Raw genomic sequence first — 21505 nt, forward strand, 5'->3', positions numbered from 1 at the left:
AGTTATAGGGAGTTTGGTTAGAATTGAAATCTATTTTAGTCAAACCCAAAGCTCAAACTCTATCCACCATATGAATCTGCCTTTCGACCCCTTCCCATAAATGACAGTGACAAGTGAATAAAGACAAGTAAGAGAAGTTATAAGGCATATTGTGACGCAGACCCCCCTTGTCTGGGTCTAAGGAGAGTACACATCATTCCCATCTATCAGGTGAAGAACTGAGGGAGAGTGTGGTTAAATAATCTGCCCAAGATCCCTTGGCAAGGCTGGAATTCCAAGCCAGGTTTTTCTGCCTGCTAAGATCAATATACTGCCTCCTGATGTCCTGACTGAGGTTTCTCCAGAAGCAGACACTTAAGAGTTCTAGTGGAAGCAGAGGTGATCGCTCAAATGGAGGTAAGGATGTGGGTAAGCAAGACAGGCAAAGAAAGGAAGCCAACAAGTTGCAAATAACCACTGGCGCAACTGGAGTTTAACCCCCTTGGGGAGGCCTGGGGAGCACGAACACCTCAATTATTGCTTGAGGACTTGTTGCTGGGTGATGTTAAACCCTCAGCACTTCTGACCCTCGTGGGCAGCTCCAGCAGCCCGAGAAAGCTGTTGGGCAGGGAGAGGAAAGAGGCAGAAATGCCTGGGAATGATGAAGACGGAGAGGATATGGACGGCACCAACAGTGTCTGCCAAACCTGGAATTGTGACATCACCACTGGTGGTTTTCCTAAGTGAAACCTAAGACAAATAATAATTCTCTGATCGAGGGACTTCATTCTTTCCGACTCCACTAAAAATACTTTATTTACAGTTCGTACGAGAGCAGGATTTCTATAAGATAAGGTACACGTTATTGAAGAAAGTCATTTGAGTAGTAATTCTAAAGAGTTAATAACAAGTCTTCTAAAGAGTCAATAATAAGTCTTAAAATTTTTTCTCACCTGCTCTTGAATGTCTTCTTGGTAAACTTTTCTTCCACGTTATCTGTAATCACACTATACACATCTCCTCACCTTCTGTATCTGTTAAGGAAGATGGTACAAAGGAAGTTAGTGAAAGTAAACATGTATGGGCTTTGTTATCTTTTTAAAATTGCTATTTCATCATCTTTGCTTGAAAAGATTGTTCTGTATGCCAAATGCACATCTTGTCTGCTTAGACACACTTGTACAGGGCTACAAAGCAAGGTAGAATTTGATCCATGGTAAAAGTATGTTTTTCAATGTCTTTTTATTGGAGTGTAATTCACTCAAAATGGACTGCTCCAAATGAGGTGGGAGTATATATGGGGGAAGTTCCTCACAATATTCAGGCCTCAATCTACGTGTCTTTGTAGTAAGAAAATTCAAAATTCTAGATAATCCATTATTTGCATGTAAAAATAAAAGCAGATGTCTGCATGATTTACTTTTAATGATAGGAAAGCTTTTACTGTATACAATACACTAACAACAAATTAAAAACTCCTGCATTAAAGCAATTGTTAACAAGAGTGCTGGAGGCATTTCTAACAAATGTAGAGAAAGTCAAACTCACCATGTATGAAGCAGATTTAATGGGCCACCTGGCTTTTGGTAAAATTGCTTTTGAATCCCAGCTGCATTGACAAGGCTTGTAGGTGATACATCTTTCTATACCATCCTGTTTATCATCTTTCAGCCACTGGCACCCATATATTAGAGATATGAAGACAAATGAGAAACTTAACAATTACATGACTCTTTGCCCATGGTGTCTCAGAATATGGTATTGTTTTAGAGGTGAGGACTCAGGAGTAGTAAATTGCTGGACAATTTATAAGTGCAAATCTAAATAAAATTTGCTTATCCTTTCTGCTGTTTCTGCTGGAATTAATGTTGTCTTTCTTCTTCAAACTCCAAATCAAAGCCACCTTCCTTTATTTCCCTGGAAACCTTTTTAAAACTTCTCAATAGTTCTTTATGACTTGAATAGCGTATTTTACTTTCTACCGTATAAGGGAAGTTGATGTGCGTCAGGTTTTACACACTTAGACTACACTTTTATCAATGTAATCCATGCTAAAGTGTGTACATTATTTGCAAATAAATTATCTTAAATTTTACAGTTATAAAACTATTAGTTTCTCATTTTAAAAAGAAGAAAATAAAATTCAACTATTATCCCACTACCTGGGGACAACCACTGTTAACATCCTATTGTTTTGTTTATAACCGATATGTAATTGTAATATTTAAATATATCAGACATATATTACTTACCCTTATCCAAATAAGAATGCTAGATAATACAAATTAACTCTAGATAAACACTATACAAATGACACCATAATGATAATAACGGTGTGTGTGTGTGTGTGTGTGTACCATGTACTTTACATATATTAACTATTTGCTTTACATATAATAGATAATGCTCACAATAATTCTATGATATAGATTCAATTATTACATCCCCATTTATAGAAGGGGAAACCAAGAGATAGACAGTTGAGATAATTTGGGGCAGCGAAGCCAAAAGTCAAAGCTATCCAGCTTGCTTCCAGAGTCTACACTCTTAAACAGAAACTCATTGGTTCTCTACACATGATACATTGAATGCACACTCAATCTTCAATAATAAATTTAAAATTGTGGGTAACAAAGTAAATGAATTGTTACCCTTAATTAACTGGGCATTTAAAATATTTACCATTTAATATTAAATGTGATAAGTAAAGACCCCACTTTTTTAGTTATATGCCTTTATAAGTATTACTGTTAAAATATAATGCAGAAAGTTTCCTACCATATTCATAACTTTATGATAATGACTTACTGTTATTAAGTGTTGTGACTTAAATTTTAATTCAAAAGTGTCTCTTTTGTAAGTTATTACAAAGTTTGGTAAATCACGTTGGTACTAGATATGTAAAGAACAGATTATGCAATTATTAATAAATACTGTTTCTTACTGCATTTGAAATTTGATTCTTCCAAATAATAAACATTTCATTGGCAAAAATGCAATTTTGAGGATTTTGTTGTAGTATTTAAAACTTGCATATGAAAATTTGAAAGAATAATCTAAGATTCAAGATACTGTATGATGAATTCATTTTATGGTGAAGAGTACTTCAAGTATTCTTGTGTGAATAAATCAGAAATTGTATTTTAAACAGGATGGAATTAGGGGAATCTATTCAAAATCTGGCAACTTAATCTTAAGTGCACATAGAGTTACATGTTATATTTCTAGAGCTGAACTTACTTCAGGGACATAAGAAAAATTTTGAACAAAGCTAAAATAATTTGCTGTGCCTGGAATAAAGTAACTATTGATTGTTTTTTAGTAAGCTATAAAAAAAGTAGTTTTTGTTAAAAGATGGTTTAAATGGACCAATTTGAACAGAAATCTAATTTTTGCACTTCCAGAAACTAATCAAATAAGACATTACAAATGTCTCTGCTTGAAGGCAGAATCAATGTGGCATAAGAGTGAACATGGGGGTATCACGCAGAAGTTATACAGGGTTCTTTTCTTAGTGAGTGACTCTAGGTCCTGCCACAAGCCAATAGGATATATTAAAAGTCCTAAAAAAGGAAACTCTCTAATATAAGATTTTTCACTCTTTAATTAAATACAATGTGAGACCAAGTTAATTAAAAAAAAAAAAAAAAAAAATCTTCAGTGGAGGTTCAATTTGTGACAATACTGACACCTGGTGGTTTCACAATTTATGTCATGCTGCCTCCAATTCACCAAATAGAAACAAATTAATTCAACAAAATAAAATGTCCCACCACACTTACTTACCCAAGTCTTATAATTCCAGCTGACCTAGTGAAATAGTTAACCAAACCAGTGACATTTGGTATTTAATTGACCACCCCTCATCTCCAAAAGGTAACATCTTTCATTTACTATGAATAGAAGTGATCACATACGTTGAACAAGTAAAGAAGGATATGGACTTTGGCTTTCTGGATTTTGCAACCTTTATTCTAATAGTTCATAGTAGTCAACATTCATTGAATACCTCAATATTCCAACCCTGTTGTAACTACTTTGTATATAAGTGTGTCCTTCATTACCTAAAATAACCATTTAAAGTTATGTATTGCTGTCCCTTGTTATGAATAAGGAAAGAGGTTTAATAACTTGTCCAAAATTAATAGAAAGTGAAAGAACAGGAATGATCTGATTCCAAAGGCCACACTCTTAACTGATTTCCTATATTTTCCCACTGGAATAAATTTATTATTTCTTGCTAGCCATTTTTTTTGTATTATCAGTCCTATTGATTTTCTCTTTACTTGGCAAGAGTCATTTATGTGTTGAATTATAGGCCTAAGGATAGGATATATTCATTCAGAGTTGTATAATGAATCCCCATGTAATTATCACCTAGCTTAAAAAATGATAAATTTTTAGCTCAAATTCTTCAAATGTAACTCCAACTTATCTCCCTCCGTTACTCATATTATTTTGATGCAGCACATCATTTTATTAATAATTATTCCTGAATTTTCCCCTAAAAGATAAAAATGCCTTTATTTTTAAAGCATTAGCACAGCACCATTTTGATATCTAAAAAATAAACATCAATTTATTGATATTGAATATCTAGGCAAAATTCAAATTTCCATTTATCTTATATTATAAATATCAAAATAATTTTGTTTGTGCTGTTTTCTTTAGAGTTTGTTTATTTGATTTGGGATAGTTATTTACTCTTGTTTGGTCTAACATTTCCTATGACCTGAGTATTAACTTCTCTTTTCCTCATATTTTCCTAATGGAGTATAAAAGTTCCTGAAAAAAGATCCCTAATAGCTGGAGTCTTTTGTCTGTTTTAACCATTATTTTATTTAAAGTGAAAGTTTGCCACTGGGTGGCAGTGCATTACTTATAATTCTATCCCAGTTTATAAACTGAGACACAAAGATAAATTTGCCTGTACTGGTTCCCCCATTGTTCAATTTTATCATGTTTTTTCTTCGTGTAAATAACAATAAAGTTGAGCTTACTCAATTTCTTACAATTTTAGAAGTAAAATTAACCTATCTTTATGTTATCTGATTTTTCTCTCTCTCTCTCTCCAAAGAGATGTATATGATTCTTTCTCAAAATCCCATGTTCAAGTATCTATGTTGAGTTCACTAATATTAGTTGGTAGGGGTGCCAAAATACATATAAAATAACTCCAGATATATATATATATATATATATATATATATGTGTGTGTATACATATAATTGGTTAGAAAATATACAAATCTATAAGAATATATTACAAATCAAGGAACTAAATGCCGAGTGATCAGTCCTGACAGTTACTCTCATAGGAAATTAAAATTCCCTGAAGTTTGAAAACATCTCTGAAGATTTCTCAAAGCGACTAAGATCAATTCTGATCCTTGATAATAGTAAAGTTCTTAATAAAAAGGAGAGGAAGGAAAGGTGGTTTGGATGGGTGAGCAGCATAAAAACTACTGGAATACTTTTTTATGCTTTCATGAATGCCTTTCCAGAATTTTCTGATAGGGAATTATTATTTCATAGTTAAGTGATTCAAGTTATATATAGAACCATTGAAAAATCTACTCTCAGGAAGATAATTTTGAGTGTATAATAAAATTTTACTGTACATGAATACCTATGGGATGTGCAGGGATCGGTTACTCAATTTCCACAAATTTAGGAAAGTAATGTCTTGTGTCAAATAAAAACCTCAACACTCTGACTGTTATCTTTCTAGGTACTAAGGGATATGCACACTTTTGAAAAATCTACTTCAATACTATATGTTTATAAAAATGAAGTAACTTAAAATTCATTGTAGTAATATCATCATATAACCAGTAGCTATAGTTTGAAATACTCTATAAATTGATAATGAAGTAAAATCTGTTTTAAATTATGCCCAGAATAAGAAAAGAAGAATAAGGAAGTTTCTTTACTTGGGCAGAAGGAATAATAGTAACAGGTGCCATAATGTAGCTAAATAACTTAGCTTCTATTGTCTCTCCTTCATTATAAAAGGGAACAATTTCCAAGCCAAAAATAATTCAAATAGGAATGAAAAAAATTCATTCAAATAATGAATAGGAATGAATTGAAGCTTGAGATAAATGCGGAGATAATAAAATAACAGTTATTTACATGAGTTCATCTCCATAAAACCATATGAGTTACATTTCAGAACAATGAGAGAACTGACAGTGGGAAATGAGGTAGTATCTTTTGAAACTTTGTTGAAAAGACAAGGTCGTATTATCTGCTAGTGAATAATTGCTGTCTCTTTATATAATTTTATGACTAAAATTATTGTAGAAGCTTTAACACATTATTTTGCATGTGTTAGAACACTTGGAAATACTAGTAGAGCTACTACAGAATTCCTTAGGAAACTTAGTATATATTTGAAAAGCAAATAAACAAACAAACAAAAAAACAAAACAAAACTAATAACCAAAAAAAATCTATTAATGATTTTAAGGTGATTTAATGAAAAAAAAAAGGAGGGGGCATTTTACTATACTTCTGTAATACTAGGTATTGAGAAACCTATAGTAGACCATAATGGAGAAGTCAGATATTTTATAAAGGACATAAGCATAAACTTAACAAATTTTAAATTAATTTTTAAATGAATTAGTAAAACATATTGCAACAACTAAGGTCTCTTAAATTTGAAAGTTAAGATTCACAACATAGAAAACTGGGTGCATAAAACCCTACCTCTCTAATTCTCATAATTTTCCAAGGTGTACCATTTCCATTGTCTTTAAAACCTCTGTGTTAGTTCCTGAGCTGTAACATTTAAATATTTTCTTTCATTTGTCTTTTACATCTAACATGGGCTCAGAGGACGGCATCATCAGAAGAATTCCATTAATGTGTCATTCCCTTCAACTCTGAGCATGAAATCTGGCTATAATTTTCCATGTGTCAGTGAACCTCTGTACTGAAGAATCTGTAACACAGAGCAGAACCGTGAACAAAAATTGCAAAGTTGATATAATATACCTTTATTCCCCATTATCCTTTTTCTTATCCCACCCCTTACTGGCTCTCATACTGAGCGTTATCCCATTTGACTCAAACATACAGAGAGCTGGTTTTTCTGGAGTGCACACATCCTCATTGAAATTGACCTCCTCTTTTTACTCCATGGAATCAAGGGTCATGTAACTAATACAAAGCTAGTCCATTCTATTACCAGAATAACTCCTTCTGATAACAACATAGCAACATTTGGTTATCATAGCAGTGTGAGTGGCCCCTTCCTAACCCAGATCATGAGACACTTGTATTGCCTCTTTTCATCCTGAAATTACTTATGTGAAACTTATTGGTAATTTCCCTACCCATTCAGTAAAATCCAAGAAGCTTGCCTTATAAAATGGAAGAAGTTATTAAGCAATAAGATTTTGTAATTCTTAGTTTTTTTAGAAGTTTGGATAGATGTGTGGGTATGTGGAGAGGAAGCCTTTAATTTTCAAAAGATCTACTATTTAAGGAGTGTTGCACAGAAGAGGTGTAAGATTTCAGACTTAAGTTAGAAATACCTTCTCTCTAATAACTCCAGTGACTAAAACGAAAACTCTCTTTTGAGTAATTAAATGTAAATTGTCAGTGTTGAGATCAGTAAGAGGGAGCTGTGTCTACTGAGGAAAAAGCCAGAAGAAATAGAATAAATATAGATGTCCTCAGACTCAGGTTTGAATCAGCGGTGGTGTGCCTAAGAACTGCAAACATATATATGTGGACTTTGCCGTGTGCCTACTTAATTGACTCCCAGTATTTACTTATTTAGTGAATATTGTATAGATGGTCTTGTACAGTAAAAGATCTCACCTTTATATATTACGAGTCATTTTTTATTTTAAAAAATTATCTGGAATATAGTGGGAAGATAAGTCAAACTCCTATTTGTGGATTTCAAGCTCCCGGTGACATTTAATCTATTGGGTATCCCTTGCCTTATCTGAGTTCTGAAAAAATTAGGCATTACAGAAGCATACAGATTCATGATAATCTTGGTGCCTGCTACCCCAAGATGCTTTCGGAGGAACTTTCTTGCTCACAACCCAGCTGAAGAGACAGGAATAGCCCTAGGCAGACCAGTGGCTTCGCTTTCCAGATTGAACTTGGTTGGTTCAGAATTGGACCCTGATCCATGGGTAGTCAGTGATCCTAATACATGGTCTGATAATCATGACAAATGTGTAGTTCAGATTTACTCTAGAAAAATTTGAATTGAGAGAAATATAGCAAATCACATATACTGATAGGAATTAAAATATAATGGTTGGCTAGAGAGAAGTTATGAGGTATACTCAAGGCCCAGAATAAATTGTATATTTATGATGAAGTAAGAATTATGTATAAGAAGCACTGATGAGAAAAATATGATAGAGAAGTGATATACATAGAGGTCAGAGAACAAATGTTTATAGTGAGGGGAGGAAAGTAGATACGCAGACAGATTGACTCACAATATTGAATTGGCACTAGAGAAAGTTCCAAAAATTATGGCTATTGAGCTCTATAGAGTTGCCTTTGACTCAGCCAGCTTCAGCTTCTATTTTTGGATTTCCATGACAGGATTTCTTCATTATCATTCCCTGTGTCTCATTACATTAGGTGACCAAAATGTAAATCAGTTCCTTTCAACAAAAGAGTCTAAATAAAAGGGTGACTTATAACATGAATGTTTTGTAATGGAAAAGAATGTCAGTTAAATGCCTTCAAAAACTTTTGCTAAGAAAGACTTTATATTGACATGAATATATTTTCTAGGTTCCAATTAGCAGCATTAATGTGCTGTAATGTGGTGGGCCACAAACCCTGGTTCATAAACTCTGGGCTCAAAAGTTGTATCAGAATTGTCTGTGGAGATTTATGATATAGATTCTTGGGTTCCATCCCCAGAACCTGTATTCACCATGTCCAGGATAAGCTTGGGAATCCACAACTTAAAAATATGTCCTTCGTGACTTTGACACACAATTACGTTTAGAAAAAATATTTGGAATTTAGATTTAGAAGGTGAGATTAAGGTCTAGGTAAATAACCCATTCTATTGTCTCTCCAAGTTTAGATTTCTTCATCTTTAATATAGATAATAATATTCTCTACCATCGTTGTGAAGATCAGTAAGAATAATATACACAAAAAAGTAAGCAATTCTGAAATAGAAAATTAATTACCTGATTATTGAAGTTCCTTAAAGCATTGATGCCACTTTATACAGACTTGACTTGATAAGATTTTAGAATGCCTGAGATTCCACAGCTCCATTCCGAAGAATTCCCAACCCATAATAAGATCATTAGAGAGGTTCCCATGCCAACAGGACCATTCCAGTAATTCCCACTTCAAAATTTTTCAAGGCATTAAGTCTAACTTGATTACTCATGTATAAATAGTAATAATAATAATAATAATAATAATAATAATAAAAATTCTCCTTTTTCTTTAATTGTAGACTTTTATTTCATTTTTTTGTTATTTTGTTTTGTTTGGGTGAGTTCCTTTTTTTCTTCAGTAATATAAACATGATGTTCGACCCTGTAGTTCTCTTTGTTAATGGAGATACAATAATAAAGGAGTGATTAAGAACTAAGTTACATCTATGAAATGAAATACTATGAAGCCATTAAAAATGCAAAATTTCTCACATGTAATTTAAAGCCTGAAAAAATGTATATGAAAAATTTACCTGTGATTATATCAGGCTCATTTCTTATATTTGTGTATTTTCCCAATTTTCTACATTGGCTATGTATTAGTTTATAATTTAAAAAACAATTCTCAAAATTATTTTTTTAATTAAAAAAAATAAATGAATATATTAGAGGATATAAGTGGCCCAATGATATCAGGCCTCAGTATGGAAATGTCTGCCATGACTGCCTCAGGCACTAGCATGAGTAAGACTTTCAGCTTGGCCATGGGTACCACGAGTCATGGGATTATGTTAAAGCTTCTAGGTCTGTTCTGTAATCTAAGGAGTAAGTTCCAGTTACACAACTACCCAGAGCTCAGCATGTAAAACAGTGAATACCAGTTTTTGCCAGCAGAGAGTTTTGATCTATACAAAGTGAGACTCTACCATAGAAATTTCTCTACCATATAAGTCAAGTGATATTAAAATGTAAATTGGGGCACCTATGTTTAGATCACTTCAGACTATTAGTAAACCAAATACGAAATGAAGTAGAAAATAAATAATTTGACCAATAATTCAGAGATTTGTGAAATATTTCTTAATTTACTTTCTAGGGACATACAGAGAAAAGGTCACAGGATGTTAATAGGTCATAGGTTGAATGTATATCTTGTTATGACTTTCAGAATCTAAAGTTGCTATAAAGAATAGTGTAGGTTAGCTACATTTTAATAAATTTCTTTTTAAAGGAAAAATAAACCAAAGTATAAAATAAAAATAACATCAACAATGTAATCAGTAAAAATTTACTTTAAATGACTATACACACACACACACACACACACACACACACACAGACACACACACACAATAATGGAAAGAAAACCAACAGAGAAGTTACTGGCTTTAGAGACAGAAGAGGCAGGTTTGAGTTCCAATTATACCACTTGAGTGTAGACATATGTAATAACCTCTTCAGAATTGACTTTTTCAAGTGTGAAATTGAGATGATTGTACTGCCTACTTTACAAAGTGTTCTGAGACTGAAATAAATACTTGTATGTGAAAATATTTTGCAAAATAAAAAAAAGATCCATATATACATGTTCACAAACATACATACATCAAGTTTTTGTTTTTTTTTCATCCTGGCAACCTCTAATCCACTTTAATACAATTTATTTACAATTGAAATAACTAGACATCGGTGATGGAAAGAGAACTGACTCTGGTTAGTGAACACACAATGTAATATATAGATGATGTATTACAGAATTGTACACCTGAAATCTATGTAATTTTGCTAACAGTTGTCACCCCAATAAACTTTAATTAAAACAAATAAAATAAATAAATAAAATAAAAAATAACTAGACATCTTTTTGTTTAAGAGCCAATAAAAATTTCACAGAGTCAAACAGAAACTCTGAGATGTAAGATAGTGCAAAAAATATTTTTCTTCCTCAAAGCAAGACTATTTAAGATCTTTGAAGAGCAGAATCCATTCAAATTTAGCAACAGATGTCAAAGTTTTCCCTAAGATCTTTACGTCATTTGCTGCTGCCACACTCCAGAAAAGACTCCCAGTTGGAAGGAATCCAGACACCAGTTAAGGGGTAAGGGGTGAAGACACCAGTTGAATGTTTTCCTGCTAGGACTATACATAGAATGCATATCCACTAGCCCATGATGCTACCTGTGTGGCATTCCTCTGCCTGCTTCATCACTCTCCCACTCATCTTCTACACATCACCGCTGTCCAAATGCAACAAGATTTATCTGCAACCTACCTCAATTCTCTTTGGGCATGAAAAATATATATTTTTTATCTTGTGAAAAATGGGGACCCTGGATTGTCTGTGTATATGCATATACACAGCTCTATTTGCAGCTTACCATTTATCAATCTCAACTGGTAACCAATCAAAAGCAATAAGATATTACTTGTTTATCTGAGTACATTGCCTTGATATACCCTTTTGACATAGAATCTGCATTTTAACAATAATTAAACTAATGACTCTCTTTGAAAAATAGTTATGTGCAACCAAATAGCCAACTTATTATATTGTTCCAAGTTTTAGACTAAATCAATTCGATTTTCCTCATCTAAACCAGAAAATTCTCAATGACCTGGGAGGATATAACAGAACTACAGTGGTCAGCAAATGAAGATTTAGTATTTTATTTGGATTTCTAACACCCCTGGCATGCCAACACAAGTACTAGCTATAAATGTTCTACTACTACCATAATATTTTTAAGTACACAAGCCCTAGAAAAAGAGATATCCTATCCGTCCAACATCAAAACTACTGTTTCACATGACTTTGGGTTGGGAGATGGGCAGGAATTTTCCAGAGAGAGAGAGAGACAGCACACAAAATATATATAAACAAAACAAAACACAAGTCCATTGACTCCATGTGAAGAAAATATGAAATATTTTACATTGGTCCTCTTTTTCATTGATTCTTTTGGAGGCAGAGAAGTCTCCTGAATGATTGTTGTAATTTAGAATTACTCAAGACTATTATAACCGAATGGCCAGAAGGGTATACTCCCATTATGTCCTTTATCACAAAGTAGCGTTGACTTTTGTAAGGAATAGTGAATGATGCATTTACCATGAAGGCGGTAAAATACAAAACAAAGAGGACAAGAAATGTTACCACTGTCCTTAAGGCATTTAGATGGACTTCTGTGCTGGCATTTCTCAAACCACGTCCATTTTGCATTCGATGAGTGTGCCTGTAGAGAGAAACGAGTAACATAAAAGTGCACATCACAAATATGGCTAGAGGAAATATTAGTGCCAAGTTGATATAAAGCACTTCATTAATTGGCTGTATCTTGAGTGTAGTCGTTCTTAGCGTGGCATTCCTGAGGACATAGTATTTCTCCGTTTTAGGGTAATCCACGGTGATACTCAGAGCTGCAGTGCTCACGGAGGCCAGCAGGCTTCCCAGAAGGAGCCAAGGCATGAACTTGGAGATCCTGAATTTCAGCCAAAGAAAATAGGACTGGCTGAAGCCTGAAATCTTGAGGCAGTAAAATACAGAAAGGCAGGTGGCAGACCAGAGACTAGTAGAGCTAAAAAACACCCAAAGGAGCACAACCACTGCATCATAAAATGTGTCCTGATAATAGAGTGGAAAGAACACAGTGAAAAAATCTTGTATCATTAACACCACCTGCAGACCAAATCTAGACATTCCTATACACGTTAAAAGGAGTGGCACTGGTGCTAGCTTTCTGCTTTGGCTCAAGTCATTACAGTTGATGATTATAAGAAATCCATTTACTGTAATCCCTGTGATAAATTCTGCAGAAATGATGATAAAATGAGGAATACCCGGTGAGAAGGTCATGTTTCCTACCACAAATCTTAGCTTTTCGTTGTGGGTGGTGTTAAATACCTCCTCCAGATGGTCTTGCAGGTAGGAACGGATACTGAGAAATATGACCTTCTGCCAACTCCTGGATCAAAAGTGCAGTCTTGCACTAGACTTTTCACCTAAGAAAGAAAATCAGAGGGACTACTTTTGAAATCTGAGGCTCTTCAAATGAAACTGAGGTAATGCAAATCTGAAGATTTGAATGATGGTTAGGTCTTCTAATTACATCCTAGGAAAAATTGGCCTGTTGGCATTATTCAATTCACACTCTTACGCAATTTTGCCAAAAATCTGATTGTAAATATGTTTTATTTCAGTTATTACTATTTCCTTTTTGTCTTTTTTTCTCCTAATGGCAAATGCCACATCCTTGGAACAGACAGCTATTTCCTATTGTTGCCACATGTATTCAACCTCAGATGTGGCCCTTCCTTAATACATTTTTCTTTTCTAATAATAATTCCAGTATACTTCAATAAGTGTTCCCCTTCTTCCTGCCCACCGTTCCGAAGCTCCACCAAAGGCAATTTCTTCCCCAGACTTGAAAATCACTTCCCGGGAACTAACTTTGTATAAGACTCCTTCATTCCCCTAAGTGATCCCTTATATTTTCAAAGCCTTCCTGGTAGAATTCTGACCTGAGAGTTAGCAAACCACAATGGTAAAAGCAGTGCACAATTAATCCACATGTTGACATCATCTAATATTCATGTTTAAAGACATCATTTCAAAAGGTAGAGAGTACACAAAATTCTAAACATCAGCTGAGGGCATAATTACCTATGTGTTAAAATGAGCTTCCTCTATTACAAAGAAATGTTCACATAACCTTGTTGAAATGTATTTACATCATTGATAAAATGTAAATAAATCATTACTACTTTATAGATAAAATATGGTGCTCAAAGTACTTAGCTAAGTGGTTAAGTCATGCTAAGCATTCAACAAATGTTAACTACTGTTAATACTATTAAATGTTTGTCTTCATACTGTGTTTAACCCAGCATGAAAATAATTATTCTACTTAGAAATATTTTCCAGAGGGTAAGGGGGTGGGGGATGGGAGATTAGGGTAAGGGGGATCAAATATATGGTGATGGAAGGAGAACTGACTCTGGGTGGTGAACACACAATGGGATTTATAGATGATGTAATACAGAATTGTACACCTGAAATCTATGTAATTTTACTAACAAGTGTCACCCCAATAAATTAAAAAAAAAAGAAAAAGAAATATTTTCAACAGATAGTTGAAATATTTTCAATAAGATTGTAGGAGTCTTGAAAATAGAAACAACTAGAGCTAGATTTTCCACCTATTGTCCACACCATTCATGGTTTTAAAAGCCTCCCAAAGTCATCCATAAAATGTATATCCATTAGCCCATGAAAGCCAGTGTCAGTGCTACCTGTGTGGCATTCACCTGCTAGTTGCATCACCCTCCCACTCATCTTCTACACATCACAGCTATCCTAATGCAACAAGATTTATCCCATCCGATCTCTTCTAAACTACTGGTTTTGCAACCCACCTGGGTTATATATATTGAATGATGGCATATAAAGGAATTGATAACTAAGTTTTCAAATACTGTAGACCATTACAGACTCTGGTTCTTAAAACAAAAACTCATAGACACAGACAATAGTTTAGTGGTTACCAGAGGGTAAGGGGGGAGGGGAGTGGTAGATGAGGGTAAAGGGGATCAAATATATGGTGATGGAAGAAGAACTGACTCTGGGTGGTGAACACACAATGTGATTTATAGATGATGCAATACAGAATTGTATTGCTGAAATCTATGTAACTTTACCAACAATCGTCACCCCAATAAACTTTAATTAAAAAAAGTTAAAAAAAATAAAATTTCAATTAATCATAGTGTTTAATTTTCCAAAAATGACATTTTAATTAATATTTTGTCATGATTCATGATTTCGTTTCTCTGAATGAGCTAGTTGAATTAAAGACTCTTGAACAAATGATGGACAACAATTTGGCATATGCATAACCAACCAGATTATATTTATATGACAATTTATTAATTATGTAATGTTAAACTAAAAATCTTGGAGGGTATACTGACAACGTTTTGTTTGTTTGTTTGTTTGTTTGTTTTTTAATTATGAAAGAGGTTTCATTGCTTTTTGCCTATACTGTTGCAAAGGATATATTAACATACCAAAAATATATCCTATTCTAGTGCAGCAATATGGATCTTTTTATATTTCAAATATCTTCACCATGATAACCAGTATTCGGAGAGACAACATCATATTATCTTCTTTATTCCCCATTATTCCTTTGCTATGGTCATTTCTTTCAATTTTCCATAGTAAACTAGGATAATAAAAGATGGACCAATATATGGAAACTCTTGATAGCCAAAAAAAATTAACAAATTTATTGTTATCAAGATTAATTTCTCTGACAATTATATTTTAGAAAAAGCACATCTTTTTATGAAATTGCATATTTATAATAGCTACCTCAGAATGTGCATATATGCTATGGATACATAAATCCCTAAGAAAATATGAAGTCATACAAAACATTTTATAATTTATAAGCTGGAATCTATCCTTATTGAGTGTCTAAGTCATTTAAATTTTTTTATTGAGTTGGTTTCAAACAACTTTCTATTTGTCACACTTATACTGGTGGAGCTGGCAGCATGGTCTATGAGTTATACGATTTGAGTTTATTCAGAACTGATTTCATTCTGAAATCCTGGATTCCAGCTTTTATTTGCCTGCCTAAACACATCAGTTAATTGAAGAGAACGCTTGAATTTTCCAAGAACTATTTTAAAGGTGTAATTGATGTTCGGCTGTAATGTAGCTGGTTTGTATTTGCATTTGTGATTTTCCTATCATATAAGGACTGTTTTGCATTTGCCCTTATTGAATCCTATTTTGGAAAGAGAATTTTAGTGAAAAACTCTTTCTTAGATCAGGGAAACTTAATGGAGAGTGAGACAATCTTGAAATTAATAATGCATAGGCTTATTTAGAGATCTGGAAAACTCAGTGGCCAAATGGAGAGATGATTTTCAAATTAAACACCCTCTGAAAGCTTTACTGAAAAATTAATTAATTAAAAAAATAACAATATCTACCAAGAGACATTGGACATTTATAATTCATTAAGCAAATTTCAGTTTACTCATCTTCTAATCAATACATGTTCTTCTACGTGCTCACATAAACCTTGAAAACTGGGGTACCTCCAGCAGAGTTTTTTGTTTGTTTGTTTGTTTTGCTTTTACTTTGAACAATGTGGTTAGAGCCACCTGATTCTAAGATGATGCTCATAAATTGCTCTGAAAATTACGATAAACTTTAAATATTGGTATTATGACCAAGTGTTTTCCATACACAGAGATCAGCTTATTTAGTTGTCATTTAGGTTATAACTGTACAAATGTCTGAATTTTTAAAAGAAACACATTGAATTGCTACCGTTTTCTGGTGCGTCGGTGCTTTATAAATCACGAATAAGACTGAAGCTTGTTTTCATTGTTGCAGTTGAAATATTTTTGTTTGCAGTGTCTTTGCTACCATTGCTTTGGTGTTGAAGTTTTGCTGAGGACTGGCAGACTGAATCCATTATTGGTCCAAATTAATCCATCAGATTGGCTTATTTTGTGAAAAAAACTCAAAATGTTTTTTGGCTTTCTGTCAAAAACTAATTCAAAATTTCACTTACACTGTCTTCTTGTCATTAGATGGTCATAGGAAGTGAAAGGAGGAGTCTATGTGGTTTTGAAAAATCCCTTGTTCACAATATTGGCAGCATTTGGGCCAATGTCTCAGTGTTGAGACCAGACTCCAGTCCCTGGAGAAACAATGCTTTAAAGTCCATGCAATATGTCTTCATGTCTTTTTATGATCAATGTAGTTTTTCTTTTATATTGGGTTGATTTCAGTATTTAGATAGGTTGTCTGTATGGGTTTGAGATTGGAGACAAATTTTAAAATTTAGTCTCTGAGTTCCCTTCCCAAGTTCCTATAATATTAAGTATGAGGTGAGGAAAGGAGAATTCACGTAGAGTATCAGGCTCATAATCCTAGAGGCCATAATTATTCCAACATGTGTTATACTTCACTCATGAGTTATTCTCTGAATAAAAAAAAGTAGACATTAAGTTAAATAATAGAAATTAAGGAAATTTGCTAATTGTCTTCAGATTCGACAATAATATATCAGTCAATTTTGCATAATATTAGCAAATATTTATTTTATTGTAGGCATTGTTCTACATATTTACTATTATTTAATTCTTACTGAAAAAAAATACAGAATTATTTCACTTGATGAACAAAATGAAGTTCAAAGACTGAAGCTTCAAGATAATGTAAACAAGGATTTGACTATAGTATGCCTCTGTCTGGAGCCCAAATCACGATGCTATATTCAGATTGGAATCATTCGCGTCACCAAAATTGTTAGCACATGTAAAATCAACTGGAGAATCACATTTTAATAGCTATAATCCTTTCCTTTCCTATAGACATAAATAGGAAAAAGTTAAATATGACCTACTTGTTTAGGAGCATTGGTAAAGTGATGAAGTCATGGAGACCCTGTACTATTAGCATATCTGACTGCATCCGGATGTCATGGGACTTAGGCAGCAAACAGCAAATACAACCTAGTAGTAAGTATTCAGTATATATTATCCCTGAATTTTCTGTGGAAAGTGAGAGACAACTCAGTTCATGGGAAAGTTATAGAACTTCTAGGAGTCATAGAAACCTTATTGGTAGAAGAAAGGAATCAGATTCCACCTCAACCATCCCCGTTGTATAGAGAAAGACATTTTGGAATCCAAAAGATTAAGTGATTTACTCAAGGATTCAATGAGTAAAAACTAGCAGAACTTGTGTAGGTCATTTCAATTTTTCTAGGCTTACATTTCTCATTTCTTCATAGGCAAAATAAGTATATGGGGGGGGGGGGGAAGGTGGATAGCTGCAATTTTGATTTTGTCAACATTTTCAGACTCCTTTTCCGCCAAAACCTTGAAGCTGTTGAGCTGCCTTTGCACGAGCTATGTCTCATCTAGGACACATAAAGAATAGGATTTCATGATCCATTGATTAATATATTGGATTAATGTCCTTTTTATGAGCCAGCTTCTCAACTCCCCCAACCCAAGCTGATATCATAATGTTTATTATAATTCTACTTTGAAGGCCTTCTGATGTGCAAATTTTAATTTGTATCTTAGACAATCAGTGAATGAGGAGGTAGAGAAGAGCTCAATTTCTCAGAGACTTTTTAATTAAGGACTTCATTATCTTCTTAAACTATCACTAAAATTCAACTTTTATTATTCCATGGGACAATTTAAACAAACAGGAAATTAAGGATGCAATATTTTTGAAAATTGCATAAAGATGGAAAATGTGAATTAGTTGCTACGAGCTGGCTGAATATAATAGATGTATATCTAAGATAATAGAAGAGGCAAATTTGGGAGAGGAACATTTTATTTTTTTCATATCAATTGAATAACTGTTAAATAACGCAACAGACACAGACAAAAGAGGAAAGGCTTAATCCAAGAGTCAGAGAGAAGTATTTAGAATGGTTTGCTAACAAAAGTAAAACATGCATTCTATTACATCTCCATACTGAAATGGACTGTAGCCACCTTTAGATGTATAGCATTCCTTAATAACATGCATGTAATCAGGAAAAGCAGCTGACAGAGGAAAATATACTAATAGCATAGCACTCCTACAATTCAGACTTCATAAAATAGTTTATATAAAAAAAAGTAAATGGGGCATAATTAAATGATACATTCTCTACCAAAGTACTGAGTGCAAAAAGCTCATTTAACTATTAAAATTGTTCTAGTATTTGTTGAAGAGTTAACTCTATTGTAGAGATAGGAAAGTGCAGTCTTGAGATGTTAGATAACTTACCTGAATTTAACCACACAATCCATGACAAAAGCAGGTCAAGTTTTGATCTCCCTATACACAAACTGATACTTTTCTGGTACGCTAAGTCACATTTTCTACATAGTTGAGCCATTTCATACTCTGAGATATAAAAAGTATGTAACTCCAAATCATGGTTCAGAATACACATAATAACAATACAAAAATGAATGAAAGGCTATTACTTAGCTCATTTTAATGGCTAAATTATGTCAATAAATTTGAGTAACTACACAATGTTTACCTATTTTGACAGTGATTTATCACTTTTTCCAGTGTGTGTTTTCTTCTATATCCTTTTTTTCAATGTCCATTCCATATATGAAGTGACCATATTCCATCGTAAGACCCTGCTATACACTTATATTTCTAGAGGCGCTCTGGACTCAAAGCAAACAGAGAGCAATTTGTTGGAGAGTGATATATTTATTACTATTTTTCTGATCTGTTCAAAGACAAATTCTTAAAAGGAAAGATTTGTAGCAGCTAGAAACCAGTTGGCAACGAGTTAAAAGTCCAACACCATCATTTATCTTCTTTAGCTTTACTCTGGTAGTTTGGAGTGTTCATAATTCAAGATCAATTTCTGTCTTTTTTTTCCATCTCCTTTGTTTTTTAGATATTTCAAAAGCTTAATTAAACAATATTTTTCTTTGTCTGAGATCTAGGGGATGTTACCTTGAGACAACATTTATAGAAAATAAAAAGCTCCATGCCCGGTTTCGGTGATACTGACATTTCAGAAGAAATTCTGATGAACTGAAGTGGCAGTATATGAACCTTTCAGAATGAAGCAATCCATTCACAAGTAGAGAAAAAGTGGTACAACCTTCCCTTGCTTTACATATGGATGTGGTCAAGTGGGACTTCTGTGCTAACTCAGAGAAAAAAAAAGATTACATTCATAACAGTGTGTAAACTGAACTTTTTGTCAAAATGTACCCACGTGTAAAAATTCCAACATTGTAGGAGATATATTTATTTGAAATTTATATATTTTGGTTCTCTAACATTTTGCATTACTGATAAGTAGAGGAAAATAAGGAAATTCTTGAGAAATTTTCCTTTGTGTATTTATGCTAGAACAGTTCTGTCTCCAAGTGAAAAGAGTATATGTCCATTCACTGTAAATCTTGCAAAATAACATGCCCATAACTGGTGTATCAAATCACTCAATAGTTATCAGTGATCAGTCAAATAAATATGACTAAAATTACAAAATGACCCTATTCTTTCTAGGAAGTTTAAAAATATATGTTAAAGAGTTAACTCAATATAACCACAGATTCTGTTAAACAGATTCCTCTACAAAAGGGAAAGCCAAGTATATAGACAGTGTCTCTTTATCATTTTTATTAATAATATGGTCATTGGTATTTTAAATTTCATCCCTGAAGACACATCATAGCTTTGCAAAGGTCTGCATCCAATCATCACATTTTGGATTAAGGTTACCACCCTATTAGCTTGGGAAATAAGCATCTAAACCTGGTTATATCCTTCATGTAAGTCAGCAGGTATCAGCCATTTGGACTGGTCTCAGCATTTTCTACTGTTTCTTGAGTCCAGATTGGATTCCCTTCTACCCTGCTCTGTCTGCTCAGTGATCATTGGCAAATTACTTGTGAATAAATCTCAGTGTTTTGGCATTGGTTAAGAAAAATTTTTTCTTTTTACTTTTTCTTTTTTTTAAATTAAAACTTATTGGGGTGACAATTCTTAGTAAAGCTACACAGATTCCAGGTGTACAATTCTGTAAATATCATCTATATTCGGTGTGAACATTGTGTGTTCACCACCGAGTCAGTTCTCTTTCTATCACCATATATTTGATCCCCTTTACCCTCATCTACCACCTCCCTCCCCCCTTACACTCTGGTAACCATTAAACTGTTGTCAGTGTCTATGAGATTTTGTTTCTTCATTTATTTGTCTTGCTCTTTTGTTGTTTTCAGTTTCATATACTACATATCAGTGAAATCATATAGTTCTCTACTTTTTCTGTGTGACTTATTTCACCTAGCATAATAATCTCAAGATCCATCCATGTTGTTGTAAATGGTACTATTTCATCTTTTCTTATGGCTGAATAGTATTCTATTGTATATATATACCACAGTATCTTTATCCATTCATCTATCAAACGACACTTTGGTTGTTTCCACATCTTGGCCACCATAAATAAAGCTGCAATGAGCATTGGAGTACATATGTCTTTATGGATGAATGTTTTCAGAATTTTGGGGGTAGATATCCAGAAGAGGGATTGCTGGGTCATATGGTAATTCTATTCTTTTGCTGGGTCATATGGTAATTCTATTCTTAATTTTTTGAGGAATCTCCACACTGTCTTCCATAAACCCACATAAATATGGACAGATAATTTTTGACAAAGAAGCCAAAAATATACAATGGAGAAAAGACAGCCTCTTCAATAAATGGTGCTGGGAGAACTGGAAAGCCATGTGCAAAAGAATGAAAGTAGAATGGTATCTGTTACCATGTACCAAAATTAATTCAAAATG

The 21505-nt window shown here is 33.4% G+C and overlaps 2 protein-coding genes across 2 annotated transcripts; both read right to left on the reverse strand.

The window, feature by feature from the left end:
- Window positions 1–950: 950 nt before the first annotated feature.
- C4H7orf78 (chromosome 4 C7orf78 homolog) lies at window positions 951–4924 on the reverse strand. The gene is made up of 3 exons (XM_074339753.2): window positions 4907–4924; window positions 2770–2871; window positions 951–1653 (listed from the first exon to the last, which is right to left on the reverse strand). Exons 1-3 carry the CDS (start codon window positions 4922–4924, stop codon window positions 1420–1422), a joined length of 354 nt encoding a protein of 117 aa, XP_074195854.2. The 3' UTR covers window positions 951–1419.
- Window positions 4925–12092: 7168 nt separating this feature from the next.
- LOC109444830 (taste receptor type 2 member 2-like) lies at window positions 12093–13004 on the reverse strand. The gene has a single exon (XM_019726518.3). The coding sequence runs from the start codon at window positions 12996–12998 to the stop codon at window positions 12093–12095; it is 906 nt and encodes a 301-aa protein (XP_019582077.3). The 5' UTR covers window positions 12999–13004.
- Window positions 13005–21505: the final 8501 nt, after the last annotated feature.

This window comes from Rhinolophus sinicus, chromosome 4 (genome assembly GCF_057876585.1).
Source record: "Rhinolophus sinicus isolate RSI-liver-muscle chromosome 4, RSI-T2T, whole genome shotgun sequence".
In the NCBI taxonomy this organism is placed as follows: domain Eukaryota; kingdom Metazoa; phylum Chordata; class Mammalia; order Chiroptera; family Rhinolophidae; genus Rhinolophus; species Rhinolophus sinicus.